The following is a 27,780-nucleotide window of genomic DNA, read 5'->3' on the forward strand; positions in this document are numbered from 1 at the left end:
CAAAGCAAATTTAATAATAATAATAATATTAATAATAATCATCATCATCATCATCATCATCATCATCATCATCAATACTTGTGTACTTGTGCCACTCATGGTGGCAATACTTCACAGGCTCAATTGTAGAGTTTATCAAGGTCAGCTTTTTTTAAACCGCTGACTAGGTACTAAGTTGCGATTGGATCGCTGGCTCAAGCCAGGTTAAGGTACTGTTAGAATAAACAAGACGCTGATACTCGGGATACCCTTAATGGCGTAGAGGTTTTTGCAGTACAGGGTTCGATTCCCAGACCCGGCGTCATGTGTTTTGAGCATGACGGAGCCTCTCTGCTCCGAGAGGTTTTTCTCCGGCTACTCCGGTTTTCTCCTCCAGAAAAACCAACACTGCCAAATTCTAAGTCAATCCGGAATGCACAGACACACTCTGGGGACGAGTATGAAAACTGAAAGCTGCACACCATGGTGATTGAAAGCACCAATTTTCTTTGAACTGAAGTTCGTAGTATAGGTAATCACATGAATTCAAGTGCTATTTGGCATAAATGAGCAATTTCTTTCCCAGGGTTTTCCTTTTATTCTTCAAGGCCTTCGACTCTATTTGCAGCATTCAGGTGTTTCTTGATTATGACCTGGAGTGATCTTGGGAAAAAGATCTTTATTCAGTAGCGGGGATTTACTTATTCCATCTTGTGAAACAAATGTGTTTTTGCTCCTTAGGGGTCGAACATGTGAGCTGTTAAGCTATTGGCACTATCTTGGAGTAGAGCAAGCCTTGCTTGGAGAAAAATACATTAGTGTGTTGAAGGAAACCGAAGGTTTGTCAGCAACATGGTTACCATTGATTTCAGTTTTCCATTAAATTCTAAAGGTATACAAAACGAGCGAAAGATGCACATACTCGCGAGAACTGCCTTGCATGCCTTGCATGCCTTTAGTTTCCATGTGAGTAACCTTAACGCTGCTTGCATGATTCATCCGCTTCCTAATTCAACCTAATAAATGCAGGTCTAGTCACAATGTAGGTTTAAAAGAACTGGTATGTGTTGTATATGTAATGTATGTGGTGATATCATTCTTTCTTTTTAGAAAACGAGCTATCAGCAGCCACTGCAGAGATGTTTGAAGTTGTTGGGCGATTTCTCAAATGTCTGGGATTACTTAGTCAGGTATTTGACTAATTGGGGACTTTACAGAAATCAAATGAAATCAAATCAACTCATATCAAATCATAGGTTGACTTTTGAGGGGAGAGAAAAACTGGAGTACCCGGAGAAAAACCTCTCAGAGCAGAGTAGCGAACCAACAAACTCAACCCACATATGACGCGGAGTCTGCAAACCCAGGCCACATTGGTGGGAGGCGAGTGCTGACACCACTGCGCCCTCCCTACTCCCTTATGTGGAATGCGTCAAGACTTTGACTTGCCTTCAGTGCCTCAAATTCCAATCCACCACCCTTTGCAAACAGTCGACTAGCTACCTGCTACCAGTACAGTATGGGGTCCTTGGTTCGTGAGAAAAATGATAATCGTGAATATCTTACCTGGGTCAAAACGTCACGAGCTGAAAGCTTTTTTATCTCTCACGATAATACTAAATTGGCAAGTTCCAAACTGAAATATTTTTGTTGTATTTCGAAAACGTACTTGGGGGCCCTTGGCTGAAAATATTCAGTAAAACCGTTTCCATTTATCTAAGATGTTCCTTATCTGTTTTGCAAAATGTACGTTCTCTAGGGTCATACATGTAAGTCGCAGACCAAGGACCCCAATGGGAAAATCGTTGATATTTTTCAAGAGACGATGAACCAAAAATTTAAATTCTGCAGGATATTTGTTCCCAACCGCAGAAAGTTTTTTCATCTGTAAACCTGTTCTGCAAAAAGACGTGTTCCCTGTGCTTTTTATCTTAACACAAGCTGAGTAAACATGACCATGAATATAGGGAGCCGCAACAGAAAAGAATTTCTTGAAAGACAAATTAACAAGGCTTAAACTTGAACCTCTCGTATTCACCGACAGCAGGAATGCCGAAAAAAACATTAATCAAAAAATCATCCAACACAATTGGTTTTGGTCATATTTTGGTTAACGAGGAAAGATAAAATCGTGTTCTGAAAAGTGGCGGACCAAGGACCCCGTACTGTAGCGGTTTATTAGCATGCTTTAAACAAATTTCTAGTTTCTAAATAAACTGTGGTGCTGCGTCGGTGGGAGAGTGAAACCAGGAAATTTGGTTTTAACAAAGGTGTTGATAAAGGTCGAATTATCACCGTGAACGATTTGGAAAGCTGACGTTTCGTGCGTTAGGGAAACTATGGTCACTCTGACGAAGGGCTAACGCTCGAAATGTCTGCAGATTTTTCACGGTGGTAATTCGACCTTGACCAACATGTTTGATAAAACCAAAATTTCGTATTAGCATGCTTTGTTTGATTTGAAGTTTTTCTCGTGCTGTTCATTGTTATAAATTGCTATTGAGTATATTCATATGGAGAGTGGGCGTTACCCATAATGCACATCATCTCACATCCTCCGCCGATCAGCAAAACTAATTGTGACTAACTGGGGCTTCTTTTCCCGCGCTTGCCACCGGCTGAATGAGCCTTCTTTGCCTTGTGATTGGCTCATTTAATTGCATGGATTGTGATTGGCCCACTTAACAAGTGTTGTTATTCTCAGGCCGCTCCTTTGCTTCAGCGAGGACTGGAAATAAGAGAGACCATCTTGGATCCAGACCACCCTTTGGTTGCACAATCTCTTCATCATCTCGCCTGCCTGAATGCACATTGGAGAAAATTTACGTAAGGACACAAATATTTTCAGTCAGTTTTGTTATCTTTTCGCTTGAGGGTCCTAAAATGCAACTGCCCAAGGTGAACTGCCGGAGTTCCTTGATATTCATACTCTATTTGAGCGGGGACTGGGTACTAATGATGAAAGTCAGTTTGGTTCAGTTTCCTAAGAGAGCCTTTCAGCATTTTAAGGTGATGAAATAAGAGCGCCTTTGACGAAAAGGAAATAAGTGATTGAGTTTCAAAATCCGTCCAAAGCAATGCCCATACCTCAGCACAGAAATATTCCATGTTAATTATCTTTAAAAGTGTCCTAAGTCGTTGCTTCTTAATCGGTGAGAAAATTTAGTGATTATACTAATATTCGGATGCACTGGTTTCGATCATGCTTAATTTATCGAATTCAATCGATTGTTTTTCATTATGGGCTAAATAATCAACAAAATTGGACATTTTTACCAAAGTGTCATTTTGGTAAACCCAATGGCGCCACAAAAATGAAAGAAACATGATCTTACTTTTGTAGTAAAAAGGTTCTTTTTAAGCCCAAGCGTGAATTGGACCTTTCCAGAGACGATTCAGTTTTTTTTCAAAACTGAGAGGGAAACTATGGTCACTCATTTGAGACCTTAAGATTTATGTTTCCCCCTAAAACTGCAAAGCTTAAACGTCGGCCGGCACGAGTCATTTACGATTCGGGGTTCACCTTATGTGAAGAGTCCGGCCTTAAGATTGAGGGTTACTTTTTACGTGATTGTGCTTCACAGGATACTCGCAGGAAATTCATGTTTGTTTCAGAAGACACATGAGTTCTCAGATGTGGTTGGTAATTCTTGCAATCTTGCAACTGAATCAAGCAAACCTTTCATGCATCGAATAACTCTTTAATTAAGGGAAGTAGTTTCACTCTCAAAGCGTGGCTTTAAGATTTGAAACTAGCGAAAAACTCTGTCATTATTTACTTAAATAACCGCTAGACAGGGTTCTTCCTTTTGAAAGTTGAACCTCACACGTGACGGCAAGATCAGATTTATGTGACTTTTATATGTTCATGCTTTGTGGTAGATGAGGAAACATCAATTTTGGTAAAGGTACATCTTATTTAACGTTGGAAGTTCCTTTACCCTCTAGAGGTTATTCTCCCAGGAAGCTGAAGGTGCACTCATTGTACCTCCCACTTCCAACAGTGCTCCGTTTTAAGGGTATTTAAAGCTACCTGAGGCTACACAGAATGGAAAGAAGTCGAAGCAAGGGTGTGAGATCACTAGGGTTCGAACTCGTGACCTCTCTCACAGAATGCCACGCAGTAACCACCTATGCAATCTTTACTCTTACAGTGTATATAACAGTTGTTGTTTTTTATTTCATGGTTTTCTGAGATAAAAGCAACCAAAATTCCAATCCGATTTTTATTATGCCTTTAAGCCTTCTAAAAGTCGAATTTTCACTTCCGGAGGGCACAAAACCACGCTCGTAAGGAGACTGGGATAGCAGAACTGTGACTTTTCCCCACGAACTGTTGACAGTCAAAGGCTTGCACAGCTGTCAACGGTGCTAATCCCTGAAATGTATTTTCCTGTACTTATCGCCAAATAAGCACACTTTTATTGCATGGGCAACAGGCAAACATTGAAACAGCAAAGCGAGAAGAGTTTGTGTAGATCCTTTGAGAGACTAGGCCACTCTTTGCCCTCGCGTATTTTCGTGGAATTGATGGACGGATGTGGTATCGCCTTGATGACAAACGGCAAATACGATACTGAAATTTCCGTTTTGCCAAAAATCAAAGAAACTTGTTGGATTGCAGCTCATTTTTTTTTTGCCTGTTAGCTTGAAAAATTGAGCAACCTCTAAAGGGAGAAAGTTACAATGAAAATAATTTTCACGCTTTTGTGACACTTCTTTGATTTCACTTGACGTCACGGCATCCATGTCGGAGGAAAGAACAATAGCGAAACGTCATTTGGAATTTGACTCTATTATTATGCAAAACTTGAGCTAAGTTTTTCCGTTATTTTGACACCAACATGGCCATCTTATCACGTGAGTGCAATCAAAGAATCAGCAGCCTGCCATTGGACATCTTACGTTTCACATAAACACAATCGTGCTAAATTGATCTATCTGGTGTATCGTCGCCAGAATTAATTTTCTTTGTAATGTATATCTATTTTAAAAGTGTTTTGCTTTATCACAGTGCAGCCGAGGCATTTTTCAAACAAGCTTTAGAAATAAAGGAAAATACTCTTGGAAAGGGTCACCCCTCTCTTGTTAAGGTGAGATATGAGGAGAGATGAGTATGACGTAATAAAAATCAAAGGCTTTGTAGCTTAGCTCAGTCCTGCGTTGTAGCAATCTGTCCTCATGACGTGATTGTGGTTTGTTGTGTGACATCATGGTGTGTGACCCATTGTTCACAGACTTAAAGTCTGTTGTCGTCTGCTGCGCGTGATTGGGATTCATATTTCCTGTTTTAACCGATGAGAATAAAGTGCAGTAAATTGGGTCGTCAGCTTGACTGCATTCTTAAAGCTGGCGTTTTTTTGTCTGTGTGTAGTCACTCAAAGGCCTACTTTTTATTTTCGCCTGGTCGCCCCTTCCCTTGCAATTGTTTTTAAGCTTTTCAGGTTGTTCATTCAGTGTGGTGGCCGTGTGTGACACTTATCGCTTAGCAAACTAATTAGCAAATTAGTTCAAGAAAAAGAAGAACAAGTTCAGCAAATTAATGATTATTCACGCCAACATAGCGCATTTTTGCACTCATCGCTGATTTCTCAATTAGAAAAAAGAAGTTAATATTTTGTAACGTCTAAGGCTTTGACATTTATTTTATGCCCATTGTTGTTGTTAAACGCCTCTTTCTTGGTTGGTTGGTTGGTTGGTTGCGTGCCAAAATTCATTGCAATTTAAATAAACTCCTTGATGTTACCCAGAGGCGACTCTAACCTGTTTGTGACAACTATAGAAACATGTTTTTGGAATACGTTTTAATAAGTTAAACTGGTTTTATTTTTTGAGGATTTGGAAGGCCTGGCCATTTTATACAGGAAACAGGAAAAGTAAGGAGCATTCCAGTTTTTGAATTTGTCGTTTTGACAGTCGACTGACTACACCCACAACTTTGTTGACCAATCACATCAACGACCAGTGTGTTTAAACCATCTACTGATATTACGCAAATCACTTGACTCTGAAAATGACTTTCGCTCAGCTTGTCGAAACGTCAGCCAATGTCATGTTAAACAGTCCTTCTCAGCACTTCATTCACCCGAACATTTGTACTTCGCTTAATTATGATAGGACTCCTGGGTTGAAAACGTTTCCGATTTTATATTAGATTTTAGCGCTTATTTAGCACCCAAATTTTGTTTTCTACACATCACGAACAAAGATGCGAAAGTTTGAACGTATTTTTCATTGAAATAATTCATTAAAATTAAACGGCTTTGTAGAGATTTTGACTGTTATGGCCCTTCCAAATTGCAGGCATTCCATGGCTGACTCTGTGAGAAAAAGGGCGGAGGCCATCAAACAAAAAGCTAACTCATCAGTAAGTCACATTATGTTAACAGTTAATGATTTGCATGCTAGGTGCTAAAAGAATTGAGAATACCGATGCTGTTTTAAAAGTACTCACATATTATTTTTCCTGCATTTTCTTACATGAATTTTTAACATCATATAAGGCACGTAATCCAAAAGAGTATGGAATATCTATGATGATAAATGGCGTGAAGCACGCTTGTTGCAAAGACAGGATTCGAATCTACGACCTCTGTAACACCTGTCGGAATCTCTACCGATTGAGCTACGAGAACTCATGTGGCAGATCGTCCCCTATCTTATAGCTTCTTGTTAAAATTTTCCATTTTATCTTTAGGCTGATTTCACTGAATTAAAAAAGAGAACTCTTCAAGTTGAAGAACTTGCCCGAGGAGCACCAAGTACCGAGTTAGCAAAATCCCTTAATGAACTGGGAGTGCTGTATTTCCTTCAAAATAATCACGAGTAAGTTAACTTTACATAATTATACCTTATTAATTAAAGCCCTTGCGCTGTAAAATCCGGCGCACATAGGGGGCAAATGTTAAACATGCATGCGTGCATGCAGTGTGGTCCAGTGGATGGGGAGCTTGGTTTGAGATCAAGAGATTCCACGTTCAACACCCGTTCTGACAACTCAATGGATTTGATTGTGGTAGTCCCTGGTTCACCTTCTCGGCTGCACTTGTAAATAGCTTACTGGTTTGCCTCCGGCCAGTATAGCATTCTTAAAAAGTTGTTCTTTTTTTCTCGCGTGTCGTTGTTGCTGAAAAGCCCCTATGGAGAGTGGTCAATTACGTACTTATGTATATATGGGGTTCATTTAGGGGCGACACCGCAATGCTGAAACTACGAGCCATACTCTTGGAATTAGTGAATGGGTTCTTTATCATGTTTAATAGTATCAAGGTTTGCGAGACGAGGCCCTCGATTGATATTCATTATTTGAGAAGACTTCAAAAGTCAAAAGTTACTTGTAAGGCAGTATTTTCTCCTTAGTCACTTTTATGATCAGGTTGGAACCTGTGATGTCTCCCTCAAGCAACTGAGACAACTGGGTGGGCAATCCCACCTTGGCCTCCAATTTCTTGCTTGTTCCAGTCCAGTCGTAAATGAAAGCCAGCCAGATGATCATTAACTGGGCTTGTGGTATTTTTAAACAGAGCTGCCAGGTCATTCTTTCAGAGGTCACTGGAGATGCGCGAGTCTCTGCTCGATCCAGACCACCCGGATGTGGCCCAGTCTCTTCACAACTTGGCGGCTTTGTATAATGACCAGAAAATGTAAGTAAACACAAAGGAAACATGATTTTTATTTGATTGAAATAAGGCATTCACATGCTTCAAAAGGACTATTGAGAGTACTTTCTTGAGTTGAGGAACATAATTTAAGTGCAAGGTTATATTTTGAAGTGACATTTTCATTACAACTGAAGTAAAAATAAGTGACATTTTCCACTGAGGTCTGAAATCACAGAGGATTATTTAGTAATAGTTCTCTGCAAATCATTCATGTTTAATTAGGTAAAAATAAGTCAAGTCAGGCAGAGGTTCGGTGATCTGTATGTTGAATCTTGTTCTTGTAAGAGTTGGTTTTCACTAGCGACACAATCAATGGCACAAACTCAGTATTGTACTGATCATTCATCTCTTATGTTTGAGTAAATAACTCTTACCAAGCGAGTTCAAGGTTTGTACTGTAAGTTACGGACCAAGTTTTTTCCATTGGTTTGCATCCTGCCAAGCACACTGGCCATAAATCAACGGAAAAAAACGAGAATCCGTAGCTTACAGTACGGACCGAGAAAACAAGGTTAGTAATCCATTTATGGTATCTCTGAGGTAATAAGGCGCATGGGAAAGGAAACTGGTTGAAGTCAAGTGGAACATTCTACTGCCACATATGATTAGCATGCGTAAAATTCTTATTGAAATAGTTGTTTGCAAGATTCAAACAGTTGTGCATTCGTCATGTAACAGTGAACTCGAGAATTGCTCATTTGTGTTAACATTTTCGTTTTTGGATCTTACAGGCTTGAGAAAGCAGAACCCCTCTATCTTAGAGCTTATCAAATTCGATTGAAGGTAAGGGAGTATTAATTCTATAGGTGGTACTCGTTGTAACTTACCATTGTTTTCTAGAACTTGTATTTTCTTAATTATTATTTTTCCAACCTGCAGGCATTTCAGCCACACCATGGAAGCATTGCATCCACAATCAAACACCTGGCATTGTTGTACAAAAAACAAGTAAGCATCTTCAGGGTTTCATTCTCTTGCTGCTTTCAGTAACGCCGTCAAGCCACTCCTCATGTTGACCCATTCTTGCTCACTGTGGGGGATGCATATTTCCCAGGATACTTTGTTGAAGAACTTAAAGTGGTGCTATGATCAAAAAATCATTTCCTTTTTTTCTTCAGATTTTGAAAGCGTGTTCGCTTAACACCTAACTGCCAAAATTTTGAGCTTTGAGTTTTATCCAAAGGCTGTTTATTTTGAGTGTAAGTTTTGGATTTCATGGTCCGCCATTATTCACGTTCAAAAGTGGCCGATTGGACCTCAGAGGGTTGGAACTAGAGAAAATGACGTCATTTACCCACTAGCTTAAAATTTCAGCGTGTAAACGCAATTTATTATATATGCAAAACACGCGTTGAAAAGTCTGAGAGCCCGAAACTCCCGTGCTGCATATTAATTAGGCCGCGTACATACGCATTGCATGCTTAAACTAGTGAGAGTTTGACGTCATTTTCTCCTCGACCCAGCTCTCTCAAGATTTTAAAGTTAGTAATGGCGGACTAATAAATAAGAAAATTCCAGCTAAAATAAACAGGTGTCTTTAAAATCAGAACTTAAAACTTGGGTGAGTTAGTGTTTAGTTAACATAGTTTTGAAATCCAAAGGAAAAACAAAATTTTTTTTGGTCGTAGTACCACGTTAAAAACTGAACTGAACTGACCTGAGAGCTCTTACAGCTCGTTTTATACCAACCCACTAAAAAGGCTAAGCTTGTCCACTACAGGCGCACAATGAGACATGAGTTACTTGGTCTAGGCGTCACAAAGTGACCCTCTAAGCATGAGTCCAACCTTATCCCTACATTGTGACGTGTATGCAGCTGTATTGAACATGTATGGAAACCTTTCGTGATCGATGCAAGCATCAATTTATCCAATAAAGATGCATCCTCCCCCTTTTCCTCAGTCAGTCCTTTTTCCTCAGTCAGTGGTACAAATCTGCTCAGAGTTCGATAGGTGGTAATGGTCTGGTAAATGAAGCGCTAGAAAGGAAATATGCATGAAAGGCAGTCTGTTTAATCCACATTTCAAGTTAACGTCTCCCATTTTGTTCCGCATTTAAAATATCTGTTACCTGTTTTAAAAGCAAACAGATATGAAGAGTACAGAAGTGTACACAAACGATTACAAGTGCCTTGAGTTTCTTGCGTCATTGAAAATGTATTTTCAGTATGCATCGAACTAGTGAGGCAAGGTGTGTTCGTTCAAGCCTCCTTGAATTGAGGTTGCACCTTGCGCGTCTCGTCTACTGTTGTCCCCGCTACGTAGCCCACTGTCATGTGTCCTAGTCATCAACACAATGTTGCTTGTCGTGATTGCACACCGCTAGCTAAAGGTGGATACATGAACCGATTTATAAAAGAGCCATTGATTTTTCCTCTCTATGCCCGTTATGTTGTGACCTACTGCCCTTCATACCTGTGTTAATTTTACCCTGTCCAACAGCTAAGGCTGAGGCAGTTCTTTACTGTTGTCTATCTAGTCACAATGTTTTGTTTGCTTGCAGGGTAAATATGCAGAGGCGGAACCGTTATACAGGTAAAGAAAGTGTACTTCTTAATAGTACACATAAAGAACAGCCACTTAAGTGAATATATTATTTTATTTATTGATGGTAATGCGAGGACACCGGGAAAAAATCCGAGTGCTCCTACGAGTTTCCATTTTCCAAGATTTGTGCCATTTTCATCAATGTCACCACCGTAGATCTTTTCAAGTCTCTGTTACTGCATCCACCACCTCCACTCCCACTTCTACCACCACTACGACCACCGCTCTTACTACTACTAGCACACTGCTGTTACCACCACCACTCCCACTGGTATCACTATTGCCACCATCACTGTCACCACTACTGTTACCACCACCACTCCTACTGGTATCACTATTGCCACCATCACTGTCACTACTACTCTTACCACCACCACTCCCACTGCTATCACTATTGCCACCATCACTGTCACCACTACTCTTACCTCCACCACTCCCACTGCTATCACTATTACCACCATCACTGTCACCACTACTCTTACCTCCACCACTCCCACTGGTGTCACTATTACCACCATCACTGTCACCACTACTGTTACCGCCACCACTCCCGCTGCTATGACTATTACCACCATCATTGTCACCACTACTCTTACCACCACCGCTCCCATTGCTATCACTATTGCCACCATCACTGTCACCACTACTCTTACCTCCATCACTCCCACTGCTATCACTATTGCCACCATCACTGTCACCACTACTCTTACCTCCACCACTCCCTCTGGTGTCACTATTGCCACCATCACTGTCACCACTACTGTTACCTCCACCACTCCCACTGCTATTACTATCGCCACCATCACTGTCACCGCTACTCTTACCACCACCACTCCCACTGGTATTACTATTGCCACCATCACTGTCACCACTACTGTTACCACCACCACTCCCACTGGTGTCACAATTACCACCATCACTGTCACCATTACTGTTACCACCACCACTCCCACTGCTATCACTATTGCCACCACTATTGCCACCATCACTGTCACCACTACCACTAGGCTATCCAACGCTTTAACATTAAATTAAATTAAATTATTGAAAGCGAAAATTAATGAAAACATAGTGTTGAAGTGTATTGGAATTCAATATCCTGAAAGGTCTATTAAAACTACGAAATAAAATTGAATGGGAAATGTTAAAAAAATGGGTTTTCAGGTTTGATTCTCACATGGGACATGTCTTCATGCTCGTTGCTGGTTTGTATGGTTAATGTAAATGGGAAGTTCTCCTGGTATTCGGGGGAATGGATTTTTGTCCCGAAGAAGTTCCCCTGGGACGAAAATGAAGTGGTCACTAAAGAAATGTCCTTTGGTAATCTTGCTTCTGTAGGCATGCCTTGGAAATACGAGAGACAACGTTTGGTAAATCTCACCCAAGTGTTGCCACTGCTCTTAATAATCTGGCTGTGGTTTTATGTCTCCAGGTAAATTGAGCATTTGTTATGATTAAACAATTAATTGTCCATTAATTTTGCACTAAAAAGCACCATAGCAAGTGAAAAGTTTCGCCAATTTGATAACTTTACTTTGTTGGCAGTCAAAGCGTTTGCCCACAAACTTGCTGATTGTCGTCTTCCTTCGTGATTACTATCCCTTCTTTTTATTTCTAGTTCGTTGAAGACTCTTAAAACTTTGCACCTTCCCAGTTAAATTATTCTCTCGATCGCCTGGCGGCAATTTTTTTAATTTGTTTGGTCGGTCAGTAGTCATTTCATGCATAAAATGTGTCCCCTTTTAGAATGGCAAGCAAAATATTTAACCGGCCATCTTTTTACAGCTGTAAGAGAAATCAGCCTGGAGTCCTGAACGTTAGTTTTTGTTCATTTTCTCTCTGTCCCAAATGAGAGAACCAACGAACTCAACCGGGAGACAATGACTAGAAGAGTACAAGTTCATTTTATTTTTGGAACAGTTTTTGTAGACCGACTTATTTTTAAACTTATTTTCGCAAACCAGACCTTTCTAGCTAATCACAAGTCTTGGATGCGAAATTATTACTCATGGGATTAAGAATGGTCGTAGCTTGATCTGCGAAAATGCCATGATATAAACGTAGTATTGGAGTTGTAGGTGTCTGGTTATCGGGTCCTGACTGAACCCACATACCATGCAGAATCCGGAGATAGAATGCAGGTCACATTAGTAAGGCGACTCACCACTGAGCCACCCATGGAACCTGGTCAAACTTGCCAATCTGTTGTTGAAATTGACTGACTAAAAGTCTGTCAAACTGACAAGCGGGCAGACAGGCGTATGGATGAATTTAGAGAAAAATGGGTGCGTACATTTTGAAGTAACCCTATTACTGTGATTGACAGGACAGACAGTCTGAGGCGTTACCACTATATGAACGTGCGCTCCAAATTTATGAGGATACGCTTGGTGGATCACATCCCAGAGTGGCAGAGACCCTTGTCAACCTTGCCAAGTTATCGTTTGACCTGGTAAGTACATTATCAGAGAAAATACAGCATTTGTCATATGGCATTGATTGGCTCAAAATGCCAAACGTATTAAGGGAATCTTGGTTGACGTCATTATTTACATTCTATTTCATTAACGTACGTACACTTACACCAAATCTTAAGTTTGAGATAAGTGACTTTTAAGGCACATTCCTTTTATAAGAAAATACAAGCTGAGATTAACCAGACTTTTAAGGAAATGCTAAGAACATGTTCGTCCTACGGGTCAGTTAAGAACGTAATGAATTTGCTCATTTCTTTAATTTTTTTAATGATTGGTAAACGTCTGCATCAATGTACGTGTATTGAGAACATCTTAAGACTGTTATACCTCCCGTGTCTTCCGTCTTCTGAAATTCGTGTGCTGGAGTATGCACGTCAGTTTATTCGTTGCCGTTTTAACCGAGAGTGAAATATACCAAGCTGTTTTAGATATTGTCATCATTACTGAAGTGAGTCTTAATCTCGCAGCAAACAGAAAGAAAAGGGACTTTAAGATCTACGATGGCGTGGACGACAAAAACGTCACCTCAAAATATTAACTTTCCATGATTTTCACGATTAGTCGATCTAGCATCGGTGATGAGAAATTCATGGACCTTTTTCCTGTTTTGCTACCAGGATGTACCTGAAAAAGCAGCCCAGTTGTACAAACGTGCCAATGACATCAGAGAACATGGACCCGCTCATCCCGCTCTGTCTCGCCGCTCGTCCTTGAGTGTACTCAGCAACGGTAGTGTTAGAAGACATTCACAGAGTCCTCAAGGAAATGATAGTGTGTCTAGAGTGATGTTAATGTGAAGTATTGAAAGCAAGGAGTTGTGACGAAAAACAGTCTCTCAGAATTTTCGAATGTCCATTTTATTTTGGAGCGGGTCCCACTACATCGTGCCAGCTTTCTTGTACAAGTTGTGAAGCAAACTGCAACATCCGTTGCCATGGCAATTAATCCGACTCAACTCCAAACTTGCTCCACATGACTCGGCCCAGCTCTCCAATGTGATTTTGGCCAAAGCCGGACATATGCCAGCAGTCCTCCAAAGTTGAAAGTGATTCCTTTGTGGTTTTAGAATCACAGCTTGACTCTTCGAAATCTGTGAAGAATGGAAGACAAGAAATAGAACCTCTCGGAGTGGCCCTGGCCGACCCTGGGCCCTGTTGTTCAAGAGCCGATTAACAATAATCGGCGATTACTTTAAATTATTAAATTTTCGACCTCGGATATTCCGTTTCTAGCTTTCTGATTGGTTCACTCAGTTATCACCTGATACACCGTATGACCTAATATGAAGACTGATTGAGTCAAGTGTCACCAAGCTGGAAAATGTTTGCAGGAAGCAAAATTTCCCGGGACAAAACATATTACATGTTCAGAATTTGATGAGATTTTATAAGACACTTGTTGCATTTGCGCTTATTGGATATAAGACTGGTTATATCTAACACGCGCTCATGGAATAATTGTTATATATTCGAAAGAACTGATAAAAATAAATTAAGCCTGTGCACTAATGTCTTTTAAGAGAACGATTAGCTGTTAAGAATGAGTAATTATTTTGGTAGGTAACATCCTGAAGTCATGCTGTATGCCTCCGTTTTTCTGCATACATAACTTTGCTAAGTCATGCCATATGCCATTATGTGAATGCAGTCCGCCTGGAAGTCGTCTGATGTGAAAACAGGAAGAATAAATTTTTAGATGACATAGTCGCCTGAAATTTGTCCGTCTAGAAAGACGACTTGTCCGTCCAGACGAACAAGCCAACCTAAGTCCGACTGAAGTTCACGTCATACGAGCAAATCGACCACTGCGGGAAAATGGAACTAGCCATGGAAGCGATGGTTTATGGGACGTTTTTAAGGTTTGCGCAAAAGGAAACGTAACCAAGCCATACCTGGTCTCAACTCAAACGTATCTAGTTGGTCCGTCTGTTATGAATTTTATGCTGGACAACACTAGCAGAATTGGTCGTCTTGAAATTACGTTAGTTAACCAACTATAGAACGATTTGTTCATCTTCGAGTGTGAAAAAGGCCAATAATCGAAATATTAGTGACTTTGCGTATGCTGCTTTACCCTTCTCGATCTTAACTGTGGATTCTAGGTCTTGTATTAAGACATTCGACACGAGAAAGGCAACCTTCAGTGTCACAGAGTAAAATATCTTGTGAGAGTGTAACCTCGTCCCCAAGAAGAGTGAGAGTGATTATGGAGTCCACCTGGCCCCAGTTGTTCAAACGATTTATTATATCTCTCAGATAGTACGCGCGCTGTAGTTGGCTAAAATAGCGGGCCGTATTCTACAGTTGTTCCAACGATGGATATCGCTATTCTTTGATTGCGCCTGATGCCATGATGGCTATGTTGGTGGAAAGGACAGTAGCGAAAAATTCTTTTGGGAATTTGACTCTATTATTATGGAAAGTTGAGGTAAATTTTTCGGATCATGTGTACGATAGGTGGCCTTGGCCGATAACGGCCGACTATCGACCGATACTTGGTCGACTGTCGGTCGACAGTCGATCGATAGTCGGTCGATAGTCGGACGATATATCGGCCTACTAGCGGCCGATGCATCGGCCGATATGTAGCGATGAACTGCCGGTGAAGTACCGTATCGGTCAAGTAGCGGTCGAGGATCGGCCAAGTGTCGGCCAAGTATCGGTCCAGTATCGGTCAAGTATCGGCCAAGTATCGTGGCACCAACATGGCCATCTTATCACTTGAGTGCAATCAAAGAATCCACTGGATAAATCAATGGATAGTGAGTTATCCAGTGGATAGTGTCATCCACCTTTTGAACAACCGGGGCCAGATATTTATAGGAAAGAGAGTCGGATCATATATTTATAAGAATGAAATTTATAGCTATATCTTTTTTGTTTCTAAAATTGACAATTTTAGCTGCTTTAATACCAGAGGACATTCTATGCTCATTTGTAATCTCTTTTTTTACTTTTGCACATTTTAAGAGAAGTAATTAAGGTATGGAGATTTAAACGTGTAAATAAGAAACGACTTATTAATTGTAAAACAATTGTATTCTTTAATTTGTTAATAGAAAAAATGCTCTATTTCATTTTCAAATTGCAAAGGATGATTTTATCACGATTAAATGCAAATTAATCATTTGGCAAGATGAGAAAGATCGTATGAAAGGAGCAACTCCCATCAAACTATAGGCGATTTGGAAACCGGATTCAAATTGCAGGGAGTGTCGGGAAATTTGCTACTGTTTACAGGATGCAGACGACACTGACAACGAAGACATGCCAGACAACCGATGCAACACCAAAGGGGAGTTACCTCTTAGATAAAGTCTGTTTGGTCGTTGACTTTGAAGGGATTTGCTTGGCAATGGATCTCTCCGAAAAGGTGGCAGTCAGTTCATCCCTAGTGAACTTGGTTGGTGCGATTGGACTCGATGTCATACGGGATCGATTCATTACAGACCATCCATCTCTTTTTCCTAATCTCTCCCCGAAAGACCATCATACCGTCCATTACTGCACAACACATGTTCATTGCCACCCGTACCATCGTTACCCCGATGCATCGTCTCACCGGGCCAAGGACATTCGGGACAACCTCCTCACGTTGTACACGAGACCCCAGACCGTCCTCTGGTAGCTTTCAAAGGAGGGCTGATGGAACGGCGATGGTTGACCTCGTGGGACATTCCTCACATCGACTTGCAACCTTTGGGATGCCCAAAATTCAACGACCTCCCTCGGCTAACCTCTGTCGCCTTCTTGTGGTCGCCATCGAGATCCCCAATTTGGAGTGCTACCATTTTGTGCAGTGGATGCCAGGTCAAATGGGACTGGACTGAGATGCGAGCTACGTCAACCACGAATGTACCCGACGGTTCCTAGAGGCTATGAAACCCTCCCCTTTACGGCTGCTGTCCCTGGGCCCAGACACTAGCAAAAGACAGCTCCCTTCCATCCCGAATAGTCATAAACATGGACTAGGTCAGGCACCAGGTCACCTCCCACGTTCCAACTGGTAAAATAAGTCATTTTTCTCTCATTGAATCAGTTTTTTTATCTCTTTACCTCATTTTCGTCTGGTTGAAAACATGGGTTCTTGAAGTCCCATGAAACTAGAGTAGAAACCACATTGCTTTTTTTGTGGGAGACCTTTCTGTTCCCAGTCCCTCCGCGTTTGGGGGCCCAAGGGGGGAGGGGGTATCCCAAAGGGTCTTTTCCGAAACTAGGCCACGTGGTGGGTATAAGAAGGCAGGGCACACGACCAGAAGTTAACCTCACAGTTGTTTCTGCTTCACGTCGCCTGTTCTGTTTGGTTTGATGCCATGAAAAGTTATTGGTACATGCCACCCCCCCCCCCCCCCCCCGTCCCCCCCAAGATCCAGGAGTTCATTTTCACAAGAAAGCCTGGGCGGAGCACAGAGACCGGATGACACTTGTGATGAAGGAGATCAGCGAGCTCTTGATTTCTCCCAGACCAGTCCATGCGGAGGTCAGCTCCACAAATCCACCCTCAATCCTCAAGAATTGCATTCATATTGGTATACCTGTGCTGCTGGAATAAGTTGGAGAGGCCCTCAACCCAGCCTTAGAATAAATCTTTTGGAAGGCAGACTTTTGTTCAGGTAAGATTAAGATTAGATACCTAATTTTTTACATTTCTAACTGTAGGATAGCAGTGATAGCACCCAAGCTCTCCCCCAATTACTTATCTACTACATATTTTATCATCCTCATTCGAACATACTGCTTAACCCATTCGCAGCTCAAATACCGTAGGACGCCCTTAATGATGAGTAAAATCGTCTGGCATTAGACAGAGTAAACTCTATCAAGTGTCACTCTCAGTGGTCAATGGCTTAAGCTCAAGATAATATCGTCACCACCAACTTTTGTGAAAGAGAAAAGCTAGAGCAGCATCTAGATCCAAAACAGCGATGTTATGTGCGCATGACTTAATCAGGAAACATTTGGACCTTGAAACCTAATGCACATATTCAGTGGGCAAATTCCAAGTCGCAGGAGGATTTGAAATAAAGATTTCTTAGGTTTTGATTGAGGCATTCAAATGAAAAAGACGAAGGAACAAAGAGTTGGTCATTTATTTGGGCCATAGAAGAGATAACTTTCCCACTCACTACGTGTCCTTCGTTGGATCATTATTGCACACACCACTATTGTGTTTACTGAGATTGTGTCCATTGTTGCTATAGTATATTATTTTGTTTTGGCGCCTGGAAAACTGTTTCTTTTCATAAATTATCAGAGATTTTTTTAGCTGTTCCATCCTGTTTTTGGTCTGTCATGAAACATGCAGAACTAGCAGTAACTTGGACCCACGACTGTGATGTGAAAGGCATGAGTTCATTCTCGACTTTATGTCACAAACTGTTTGGTATTCCTGTTTTTAAAGAAATTTTGCATTCCAAAGCAGTTTGTGACGTAAAATAGAGAATAGAGCAATGCTTCTCACATTACGGTCGTGGGTCCAAATTACTGCTAGTTTTGATAACTTTGCGCATCTTACCCGGCAGATAACAAGCGAATTTTTGTGGTAAGAATTGTAAAGCAAGTTTGCTTGTGGAAGGGAAATTAATATGGTAGACAAAAAATATTTGAGTTTAGCTTCACTTTAAAGTGCACGCAAGCCCAAAACATTTTTCTGCTAGTTACATTTTCATTTTGCTTTGGATGGGAGAACATTTTTTTAAATATCGTAGATGTGTTGTTGGGGGGGAGGACGTTTAAGGTGGCTTACTACGGTTTTGTTAAGGAAAAGATCAAGATTTTGAAATCTTTGAAATTAAAGCAACAGGATGTCTCTTCTGAAGTGCTAGTCACTGCAATTGATGTAAAATGTAATTTTACCTAACAAATAAATGGAAATTAGGAGAAAAAGCCAAATATAGTGACCAAGCTCCTGGAGATGGGACTAGAAACTAGACATTTCAAAGGCCTTTTTCTCAAAAGCTAGCTGTACAACCAGGGTTGAACGTTTAAGAATAAGTAAACGATATGAAGACCAAAGTGTCAACATTTTTTAAAAATGGTCTATTGGACAGTTTTTCAGTTAATAGACGAAAATCTACATTTTGGCCATTTGCGAAAAACTTGTCTGACAGATTTAACTATTTATTTTTATACATAATTAGTTTTTCTCGCTAAAGAAATCCTGAAATTTTAAGGTGGGGTTGTATGGCTAGTTTTTGAGGAAAAAGCCTTTGAAAAGTCTAGTTTCCAGTCCCCCTCCAGGAGCTTGGTCACTATATTTAGCATGCTCTTCTGATTTGCATTTATTTATTAGGTAAAATTAGATTTTACATTATTGCAGTGACTAACACTTCAGAAGAGACATCCTTTTGCTTTAATTTCAGAGATTTCAAAATCTTGATCTTTTTCTTCGCAAAACTGTAGTAAGGTCATGGCATTATGAGAATGCTGTCAGTTTTATTTTCGTCTTTGACAGTCAAGTGAGAATGTGATCCTCGCAAGGTATGTGCGCGGAACGGGTAATAACGTAGCGAGGATTGCATTCTTGTGAGACAAGAAAAAGGAAACTTTGACTGCTTGTACTATAAAATGAACCAAGAGTGAATTAGATAAGAGTATTGTTTTAGTATGGGTGGGCTCTCCAGCACAGTCACATATGAGTCTTTGTTTTGAATACCCTAGAAAACACGTGACATGACTTCTGCTGATTGGTTAAAGTGGTAGCCCTTTGTTTTCGCACGTAAAGTGTATCTAAAAATAAGTCCATTTTTTCGCTGTGCTTGGGCAAGACTGCAAATTGGTTGAGAAACACTCTTTTTTAATTCACCCTTGAATTAACTCAAGAAAGTTGGACAAGCTTTAACACTGTTTTACAATTTTATTTCATGTGGTATCCATAATGTTCGCTTAGGTAAAATATGCTATTTACAAGGTGATTTTTGTAAAATTTAAAAAGTTTAAAAACCAAACGTTTTCGGCTGTTTGCCATCATCAGGGTTAAAAATGACCGTCCGCATGCATCCATGCATATATATCTTATGTAATTCCCGTTGGGAAAAGTTTGGAAACATAAGAAATAACTTGTTTGTTCAGACTGGGGCAGAATTGTTGGATCACATTTTTTCACTTGGCTCGCTCTCTCTTCAGCACAAACATTCCATAAACGTAGGATCGTCGATGGGCTAATGATCCAACAATTCCTCCCCAGTCTCAACATACAAGTTATCTCTTATGTTTCCAAACCTTTCCCAACAGGAATTGCATAAGATATAATGCATGCGAACGGTCATTTTTAACCCTGATGATGGCAAAAAGCCGAAAACGTTTGGTTTTTTAACTTTTTAAATTTTACAAAAATTACCTTGTAAATAGCGTATTTATTTCATATGTTTCCGTAATAGAAGATCACGCACTACGCAAGATACTACTTCCATGGTTAAGAACTGGAGCTCAGGGGCTTTCACATGTTTATTTTTTGTTTGTTTTTCACAGATCACATATGGAGGACGATTTACTGATGCCTGGGATCAGGGGTGCCTGACGACCATTCTTGGAAGATTCATCTTGGCCGAGATTCTTGAAGATGGTTACAAGTTTTCTAGACCTGGTGAGAATATAAATTGTATCAATTTTTCTATTTACCATGCTCTCTGGCTTAAAGTGCTTGTCACCTCAACAACCTTTCCCACTTTATTTATTCTCCATTTTGTTGTTTTTAGAACCTTTTGATTGAATTCACTTTTTATTTGCTTTGAAAGAGGGGAAAAGTGGTCACACTTTGATCCATAGCTACTTGTAAGCGATTACGGGGAATGGGTTCGATACCGGTTGACGTCACAAATTACTTTGCATCACTGTTTTCGAAAAAACTCTCCCAATGCAAAGCAGTCTGTGACGTCAACCCGGTATCAAACCCATTCTCCTTCAATGCTCCGCTATACATCAAAGTGTGACCACTGTCAAAGCAAATAAAAAAGTGAAGTTTCAATAAAAAGGTTCAAAAAGCACAAAATACATTTTGATGATTTCAGAGAATAAATAAAGTGGAAACGTTTGTTGAGGTGACTGAAGCCCATATTTTAAAACGCCTTAGCGTGTGTGGTTGATTTAATCGTTCCAATTACACAGTTCCTTGAAATAGCATGTTAAAACTTGTGTGAGCCATTTTAAGGGAATACCCACTCCTTGCATGGGTAACTTTAAACTGTAGTTGGTAATGTCCACAACCAAATTTGTTGTAACTTTCTTAGAAGAAGTGGTTTGTATTAGAAAAGCAATTAAATTCAGTAGCGTTTTTCTCACTGCACGGCCATTTTGGATAATATTATGTGTCATATTTGCCACGTTGTTGTACAAACGTTCTCCGTAAATATATCGTGTCACAACTATTCAAGATAGAGGGCCCGGAAAATATGAAAGTGAAAATAAGTGTTTCTTAAATTAACTTTGTGGTAAAAACGTTTTCTTTCAAACTTTCAATCGGATTTTATTGTAAGAATTATTTTCACCTCTTTACGGTTTCAGACTAATGCTTATGGAAGTCCTAATCGGTCTCTTAGTATAGCTCAGAATTAAACAATGTTTGACTGTGACAAGGTGACAAGAACTGCTTGAATGCAGCAAAATAAATTAACATGGCGACCATTTTGGAACAAAATCATCACTACAACGAAGCATCCTGATGATTACAAGAATCTCCCTGCTGGTACAGTAAAAAAACTATTGAAAAGCGAGGAGAACTGTCTTCGTGATATAAAAAATGGTAGGTTAAAGTTTCACTTAATTTGTGGTTAACCCTTCTTGTATGATGTCTCTAGGTATGTATTCCCTACTGGATATGATGAACTCAGACAGGAGTGGGATAATATTGACAGTCTACCAATTTCTGACGAGCCAGATATATTTGGAATGCATAAGAATGCAAACATTGCTTTCCAGGTGAGAGAGAACGGACTACTAAACACTTAATGACTGGTCCCGAGGGAAACAGTTCCTTTTGTTTCCCGAGAATATCAATGGTTCCCCGTGGCGCAGCCAAGGGAAACAAAATGAACTGTTTCCCGAGGGACCAGTCATTAAGTGATTTGTTATATAGCACAAAAAGAAAAACGTGCAATGGCAACAACAACGGCGGTCGTCGGTCAACATTCGCGGATAACAGTGCACTGTTACCCTCTGACGTCATAGATTTTGCACTGTTGCCCGCTCAGAGACTTTTGGCGGGAACAGTTTTATTGTTAGATGTCATGTGACTTCGAGGTAACCAATGAGAGTTCCGGCTGTTTAGGGAAAAAATTCGGCTATATAATAATAAAATTTGTATCCATTGGGTTGACAAGATCAGTTGGCCTCAGGGATGGGATGCAAATCTTTTGCCTCTGTCGTTAATCAGGGCAGAGGTGACACTGGAAATGTCGGGTTGTTTTCTTTTCTAATTACTTGCTTTTCTTGTTAGCTTCTTTGCCATTGTCACCAAGATGATGACAATTTTTTACCATCGTTGTTTTCATACTGCTTATTTTTATTATAATTTTTTTTCATGGGGACCTGTGAAACCCTTAGCGTTAGTTTTTGGTGGGGGTAAACGTAGCTGATTTTCTTTACTTGAGAGGAGTATCGTTTTGTTACCAATGAATTACTTAATTTGTGACATTAATGACTAATTAACAATTAGACCCGTGGCCCTTAAGGGCGAAGGGTCTAATTGTTTTAGTATCGCCCAACTAGTCGGACAGAAAAGGCAATGATAAAGTTAGCAAATGCAAGTTGAAAATATCTTTATTTGGGAATAAAACGAAAGAAAACGTCACGCTTTTCGCTACTCGAGGACTATTACTAATAGTCCTCTAGTAGCGTAGCCAATCAACATGCAGCATTTGCATTAGTCCACTAGTTGGGTGATACTAATTGTCAGTATTCTCAGATGCAACCGATGTTGAGTTGGGGAAAAGAGCAAGGGAACACTTAGCAACACTCATTGAAATCGCTGTGAATTCAATTATGTGCATTTCTGGACGTATCTGCAGAGATGCCAAACTACCCTCTATCATTTTGAACTTCAGTCAAGTTTTTTGCACCAGTGGTTAACATTTATGAAGGTAGTGTTGCCATAAGATAGGCTTGATATCTCAGTTAATAACATAGAGAGTACAATTACTGAATGCTAGTTGGTCGCAAGAATTACGAGCTTTTTAACTTTCACAGTTTCATACCATTGAATATGTTTATGCCGACGTTTGTGGCTTTCTTTGTAGCTTCCGGGATAGTATTGTCGAAAAGTTGCTGTATTTCCGAGGGAGACACTTCTCCAAACCTGTCGTTTTCAGCCATTTTGCTGGAACAAAACTTGAACTTCACCCCAAATTGTTTTTGGCACACTGGCAATTGGCGCACTGCTTCTTATTCGCTGATAACTGGGATTTGGCGAGCCAATCAGAAAGCTAGAACTGCAATAACCGGGGATTGAGTATATACTACTGATAATTATATGGCTCACGTTTCTGTCCGATATAACGCATCCTGTGATTGGGTAAGAGCAGCTAAGCGCCAGGGCATTATTCTCCCGTAATGCCCATTGGCCGATTATGGATTATGCAAATTAGTTGTTTCTTCTTTGGGACCGTTCTGTTAGACATGTAATAAACAACTTAATAACCTTGACCGTTCGGTCGCTACAGAAGAATCTCAAACTTCTGCCTAGCTGTATTGACCAAGCGATCAGCAAGACCTCAGCTGAGACATGATTTTTCTTGTTCAGTTTGGAATAAATAAGCACCTGTAAATTTTTGCTTGTCTTTGAAAAAATTGACTCGTGCTTGTTTATTCCAAATTGCACTCGAAATCATGTGGTTATGTTTACAAATAGTTAACTCCTACAATCTTGTTATTTGCAGACTCAAGAAACTAATGCCGTGATAACTCCAGTGTTGGAAGTGCACCTGCGCTTGGCACATGGAGGAAGCCGTAAAACAAGCGATGAGATGAGAGGACAAGGTCAGTCGTCCATACAAAATAAATGAGGAAGCTTTTTGCAGATTTTTTAGGTTTAAGGTTTTAAGTTTTATTTTTCATACCTAGAGAGGGAGCTTCCTTATTGCTGTTTTCTGTCAGTGTAGATCCATTTTAATGGAGTTCTCAGTTCTCCGGCTCTCTTTGGTAAAGGATATACAGTCAAATCTTTCTACTATTTTGCTTTCACTGAACTCATTCCAGATACACGTTCATTTACATCAATCTGGATAACAAGTTAAGACGGGCTACTTTATACCCAAACACTTTAATATCTGAAAGTGGTACTACGATCAAAAATCACTTCTCGTTTTTCTTCGCATTTTGAAAGTACTAGTGTTGAATTCTCAACAGGTGAGAGTTTTTGTGGTTGTTTCAAGAGGAAGACTGTATGTTTTAACTCGTCTTTTTTCATTTAGCGGTCTGCCATAACTTGGTGCGGTTCCAAATGATGAGCTTCCAACGATCTGAATCGAGGAGAAGTGACGTTATTTACTCACTAACGTAAAAATAAATTGTGTGAATGTGGTTCAGTTAGTATGCAGTGCAAGACCTTTTGGCATTCAGATTCTCAAATTCTTGTTTTGCATACTAATTAAGCCGCATTCACACAAGTGAGTAAATGGCATCTCTTTCTCCTCGATCCAGCTCCCTGATGGCTTATTGGTTGGAATCGCACCAAATAATGCCAGGCCATTAAATGAAAAAACAGGAGTCAAAATAAACAGTCTTCCTCTTGAAAAAATTACGCCTGTTAAAGCATTCGACGAAAGTAATTTCAAAATGGTTTTTTTAAAGTTTATTTTTATTTTTTTATTGTAGTAGCACTTTAAAATGAAGCAAGTAGCTTGGTGCACATAGCCCTTTTTCTGTCTTAAAACAAAGGTGAAACCAAAGAGATCTTGGAATGCATAGCACTGAGACAAGAAGGGGCATGTAACGTTAAAAGGGGAAATCAAAAAGAAAAGTTGAGTTTTTATGTCTTGAAGCGTGCTTGTTTCATTTTCAGATTGATAGCAAGGGAAATGTTGACTTCTATACTTGGACAAGAAGTGGATGGATTTAATTCTCTCTTAAAAGTCGTCAAGGTAGGCAAATACCTTAAAGATATAGTGTTTCACAATTCGTAGGTGTTTCATAGTGTTGTCTGGGCAATGCTTCTGTCATTAGTAATCACAAGCTGTAGGTAGATTTTTCATACACTGTTTTTAAATGACCATCGTGTCTGGTTTTCAAACCTTTTATGATTCATGTAATGCTTTTTTTTTTCGGATTCTAAGCCAGTCTATATTCTACGTCCTTATAAGAGGGACTGATAGAAGTGCAAATACACTTGCCAACTAAAACAACAAACTACCACAACACTGAGAAATTTTATTGAACAAACTTCAAATCTTCGCATACTACTTGAATCTAGCAGATCCAAAAGACGTTTGACGTCGAGGTGGATACAATGGGAAAGGACATTAGTTAGAACAGCACCAATTGGGAATCACTGATACTTGATGCGATGGAAAGGTGTAATGTCCCCGTGAGAAGAATAGAATACAAGCTGCTTGGCAATGGGGGAAGGGACAACTGAAAAATCAGAGCCCTAGGCAGGAACTGAACCGTCGTCTTAAGACCGGTCGGATGCTGTACCCATTGAGCTACTAGAACTCACTGGAGATCTAGATCGTTTATTTAGGTCCTGAATCAACGTCTCCCTCTGGTTTGCGTGCTCTACAAAATCGTGCGCCTGAGTTGATACAAATACATGATATGATTTTTCAGTTGTTCTTTCGCCCATTGCAAAGCAACTTGTATTTTAGGGACTCACTGATTCATTCCCGTTTCTTTTAGACTTCTTTGCAACAACTACAGGAAACCGTTGAGGGTCTTGTGGTGATGTCGCTCGAGCTGGGCAAAACGTGAACAATCAGGTTTGTATCAAAACTGTTGCTGCTTAAATTAGTTTGAATCCTTAGCTACATGAATAATTCAGTGATATCCCAAACGTCAATTTTCACTATTCGTGTTAATCGTTTGATCCCTCAGTCAATTAATATGAAAACTGGTCTGCCTTTCAATAGAAATGACAAGCTTGAAAACGTATTTTTATAAACCATTAGTAAATGTGAGCAAAGGAAAATAAAATGAAAGACATGGACAGGTATCGGTATCAATGAATATTCATTAGAGTATGCATGAAATGAGGAGAATCTATGAATACGTGCATTAGAAGCATTGAACATGCATGAAATGAGGAGAATTTATGAATTGATGAATGTGCATGGAATGGACAGGTATAGATGAATATGCAGAAAAGTCAATGAATATGCTTTCACTTGTTCGTTTGAAGTTGTCATTTTTGGTCCTCTCGGGCATGAAGCAATGCTGTGTGAAAGAAGCAGAAATTTGATGTTAGCTTGGAATCAAATTATAACCCTTTTGTGTTACAAAAAAAAAATTGTCTGTGCATTGTTTTAGTTGTCATTTAATGATTTAATATCTCTTTAGGATTTTTAGAGTTATCTTCTCTTTACTTTGTTTTGCTACAGTGTAAAGTTTTCAAAGCTTTAGCTTTTTCTATTTTGCTTTGCAGCATTGTTTCATCTTGCATATGGAGCCTCGTTTGAACTATATCCCAGAATCCTTGCTTTACACTTGCCCACTGTACAAAACGTCTGCCTGTGCTGGGGTCTTGTCCATCACTGATAAGCACGGTATCTTTGCTTTCGATTCTTGCTTATTGCATTTGAATAATCTGAATTTAAAGTCTTGGGAGACTGTGAAGTCCATTCCTTCGTAGATGATGAACTGTCGCTGAAGTGGGAAATAACATACACGTTACCTGCAAAATCGAGAGTTCATCTTTTATTCAGCACTTGTGTCCCGATTTATAAGTAATGATGTTTTTGTTGGACATTAGGTCGTGTACAAGTGTAAACATCAAGTAGATATTTCTGAGTGGATATTGTGACACATCAAAATCGAGGGGCATCTCTTGTATCTATTTCGGGAAATACCAATTTTACAGTAACGAACTGAATTGTGCTGCTATAAAGAAAACAATTCATTTTTACCTCAATTCTTCATTATGGGTGGTAATGTCTGACAGTTTCAGAAATAAAACGTTCTTAGTTAGATATAGAGTTGACGTTAGTTGGGTTAATTTTAAAATGTGCCTTTGTATTTGTAGGTCATTCCACAAACTACATTGTTGCTGTTTATCTACCAACTGGTCTACCCTCCAACTTCACCTGAACGAATAAAACACTGTAAAAAAGAAAGCTTCATATGGCACCTTAGCTTTTAGAGTTATTGAGACAGCGTTTCTGTGAAATCTACTCATTTGCGATAAGATTATTTATCTTCATTCATAGTTTAGAGAACTCATTTCTCTAGGTTATTTTCAATCATTTTGGGTTCAAAGCAAGTCATTTTCTTCTCGATTTCATTTATTCCTCTTGAATTCTTGTCATTTCCCATTTCTGACGATGTGAAGTTAGGAGGAGTCCTGTACATTTTACGTTTCATGTTAAAAATGAACAAAGGAATGAAACTTTAAGAAGTATCACAGACTCGTGTGATTTTTGTGTTGAGGCTCAAAATGTTTTGAAAAGGCCTATTGAAATAATAAAGAATGGCACTTCTTTTTTGCAACTTGTTCTCTTGTTCCAGGATGAGTTTAATATATTTCTCAAAACGTTTGTACATTTCTGGTTGAGGGATAATATTGAAAGTATGTTCTGTGTATGTTCATTCCCCTGAAATGAGATAAGATTGAAAAATATACATGAATAGAAGGGAATTGATGAGTAAACATGAAATGATATTCATGACATTGATAATTATGTATAAAATGGACAGGAACTGATGAAGATGCATTAAATGTACTGACATTAAAATAGATAAATATGCATCAAATTGTTATGAATATGCATATACTGATGAATCTGCAAGGAAATTCATATTCATGAATATGCTGTAAATGCACTGAAGTCGATTAATATGCATGGGGTTGACGAGTATTTATGAAATTTTAAAATTCAACTGATGAATATGCATTAAATCATAAATATGCATGCAAATAGATAAATGTGCATTAAAATTTAAAATTCAAGTGATTAATATTCATAAATATGCATTG

General features: G+C 39.5%; 1 protein-coding gene and 1 long non-coding RNA gene across 2 annotated transcripts in view; both read left to right on the forward strand.

Moving 5' to 3' along the window:
* Positions 1 to 15,794, forward strand: part of LOC138049245 (nephrocystin-3-like) — a 52,591-nt gene extending 36,797 nt beyond the window's left edge. Inside the window, exons 20-33 of the mRNA XM_068895433.1 lie at positions 721 to 818; positions 1,090 to 1,169; positions 2,684 to 2,805; positions 4,994 to 5,072; positions 5,815 to 5,855; positions 6,283 to 6,346; positions 6,677 to 6,804; positions 7,503 to 7,622; positions 8,372 to 8,423; positions 8,520 to 8,588; positions 10,143 to 10,174; positions 11,525 to 11,618; positions 12,513 to 12,638; positions 13,281 to 15,794. Coding sequence (XP_068751534.1) covers positions 721 to 818; positions 1,090 to 1,169; positions 2,684 to 2,805; positions 4,994 to 5,072; positions 5,815 to 5,855; positions 6,283 to 6,346; positions 6,677 to 6,804; positions 7,503 to 7,622; positions 8,372 to 8,423; positions 8,520 to 8,588; positions 10,143 to 10,174; positions 11,525 to 11,618; positions 12,513 to 12,638; positions 13,281 to 13,460 — 1,285 coding nt within the window. The 3' untranslated portion in view covers positions 13,461 to 15,794. The remainder of the gene's footprint in view (positions 1 to 720; positions 819 to 1,089; positions 1,170 to 2,683; positions 2,806 to 4,993; positions 5,073 to 5,814; positions 5,856 to 6,282; positions 6,347 to 6,676; positions 6,805 to 7,502; positions 7,623 to 8,371; positions 8,424 to 8,519; positions 8,589 to 10,142; positions 10,175 to 11,524; positions 11,619 to 12,512; positions 12,639 to 13,280) is intronic.
* A 1,342-nt stretch (positions 15,795 to 17,136) lies between these two features.
* On the forward strand, positions 17,137 to 26,968 carry LOC138049246 (uncharacterized). Its single transcript, XR_011132318.1, has 8 exons — positions 17,137 to 17,275; positions 20,133 to 20,247; positions 21,458 to 21,578; positions 23,534 to 23,633; positions 24,658 to 24,736; positions 25,491 to 25,570; positions 26,233 to 26,353; positions 26,830 to 26,968. It is a non-coding gene; the product is annotated as an uncharacterized lncRNA (long non-coding RNA).
* The last annotated feature ends 812 nt before the right edge of the window (positions 26,969 to 27,780 follow it).

This window comes from Montipora capricornis, chromosome 5, assembly GCF_036669925.1.
Source record: "Montipora capricornis isolate CH-2021 chromosome 5, ASM3666992v2, whole genome shotgun sequence".
NCBI lineage: Eukaryota > Metazoa > Cnidaria > Anthozoa > Scleractinia > Acroporidae > Montipora > Montipora capricornis.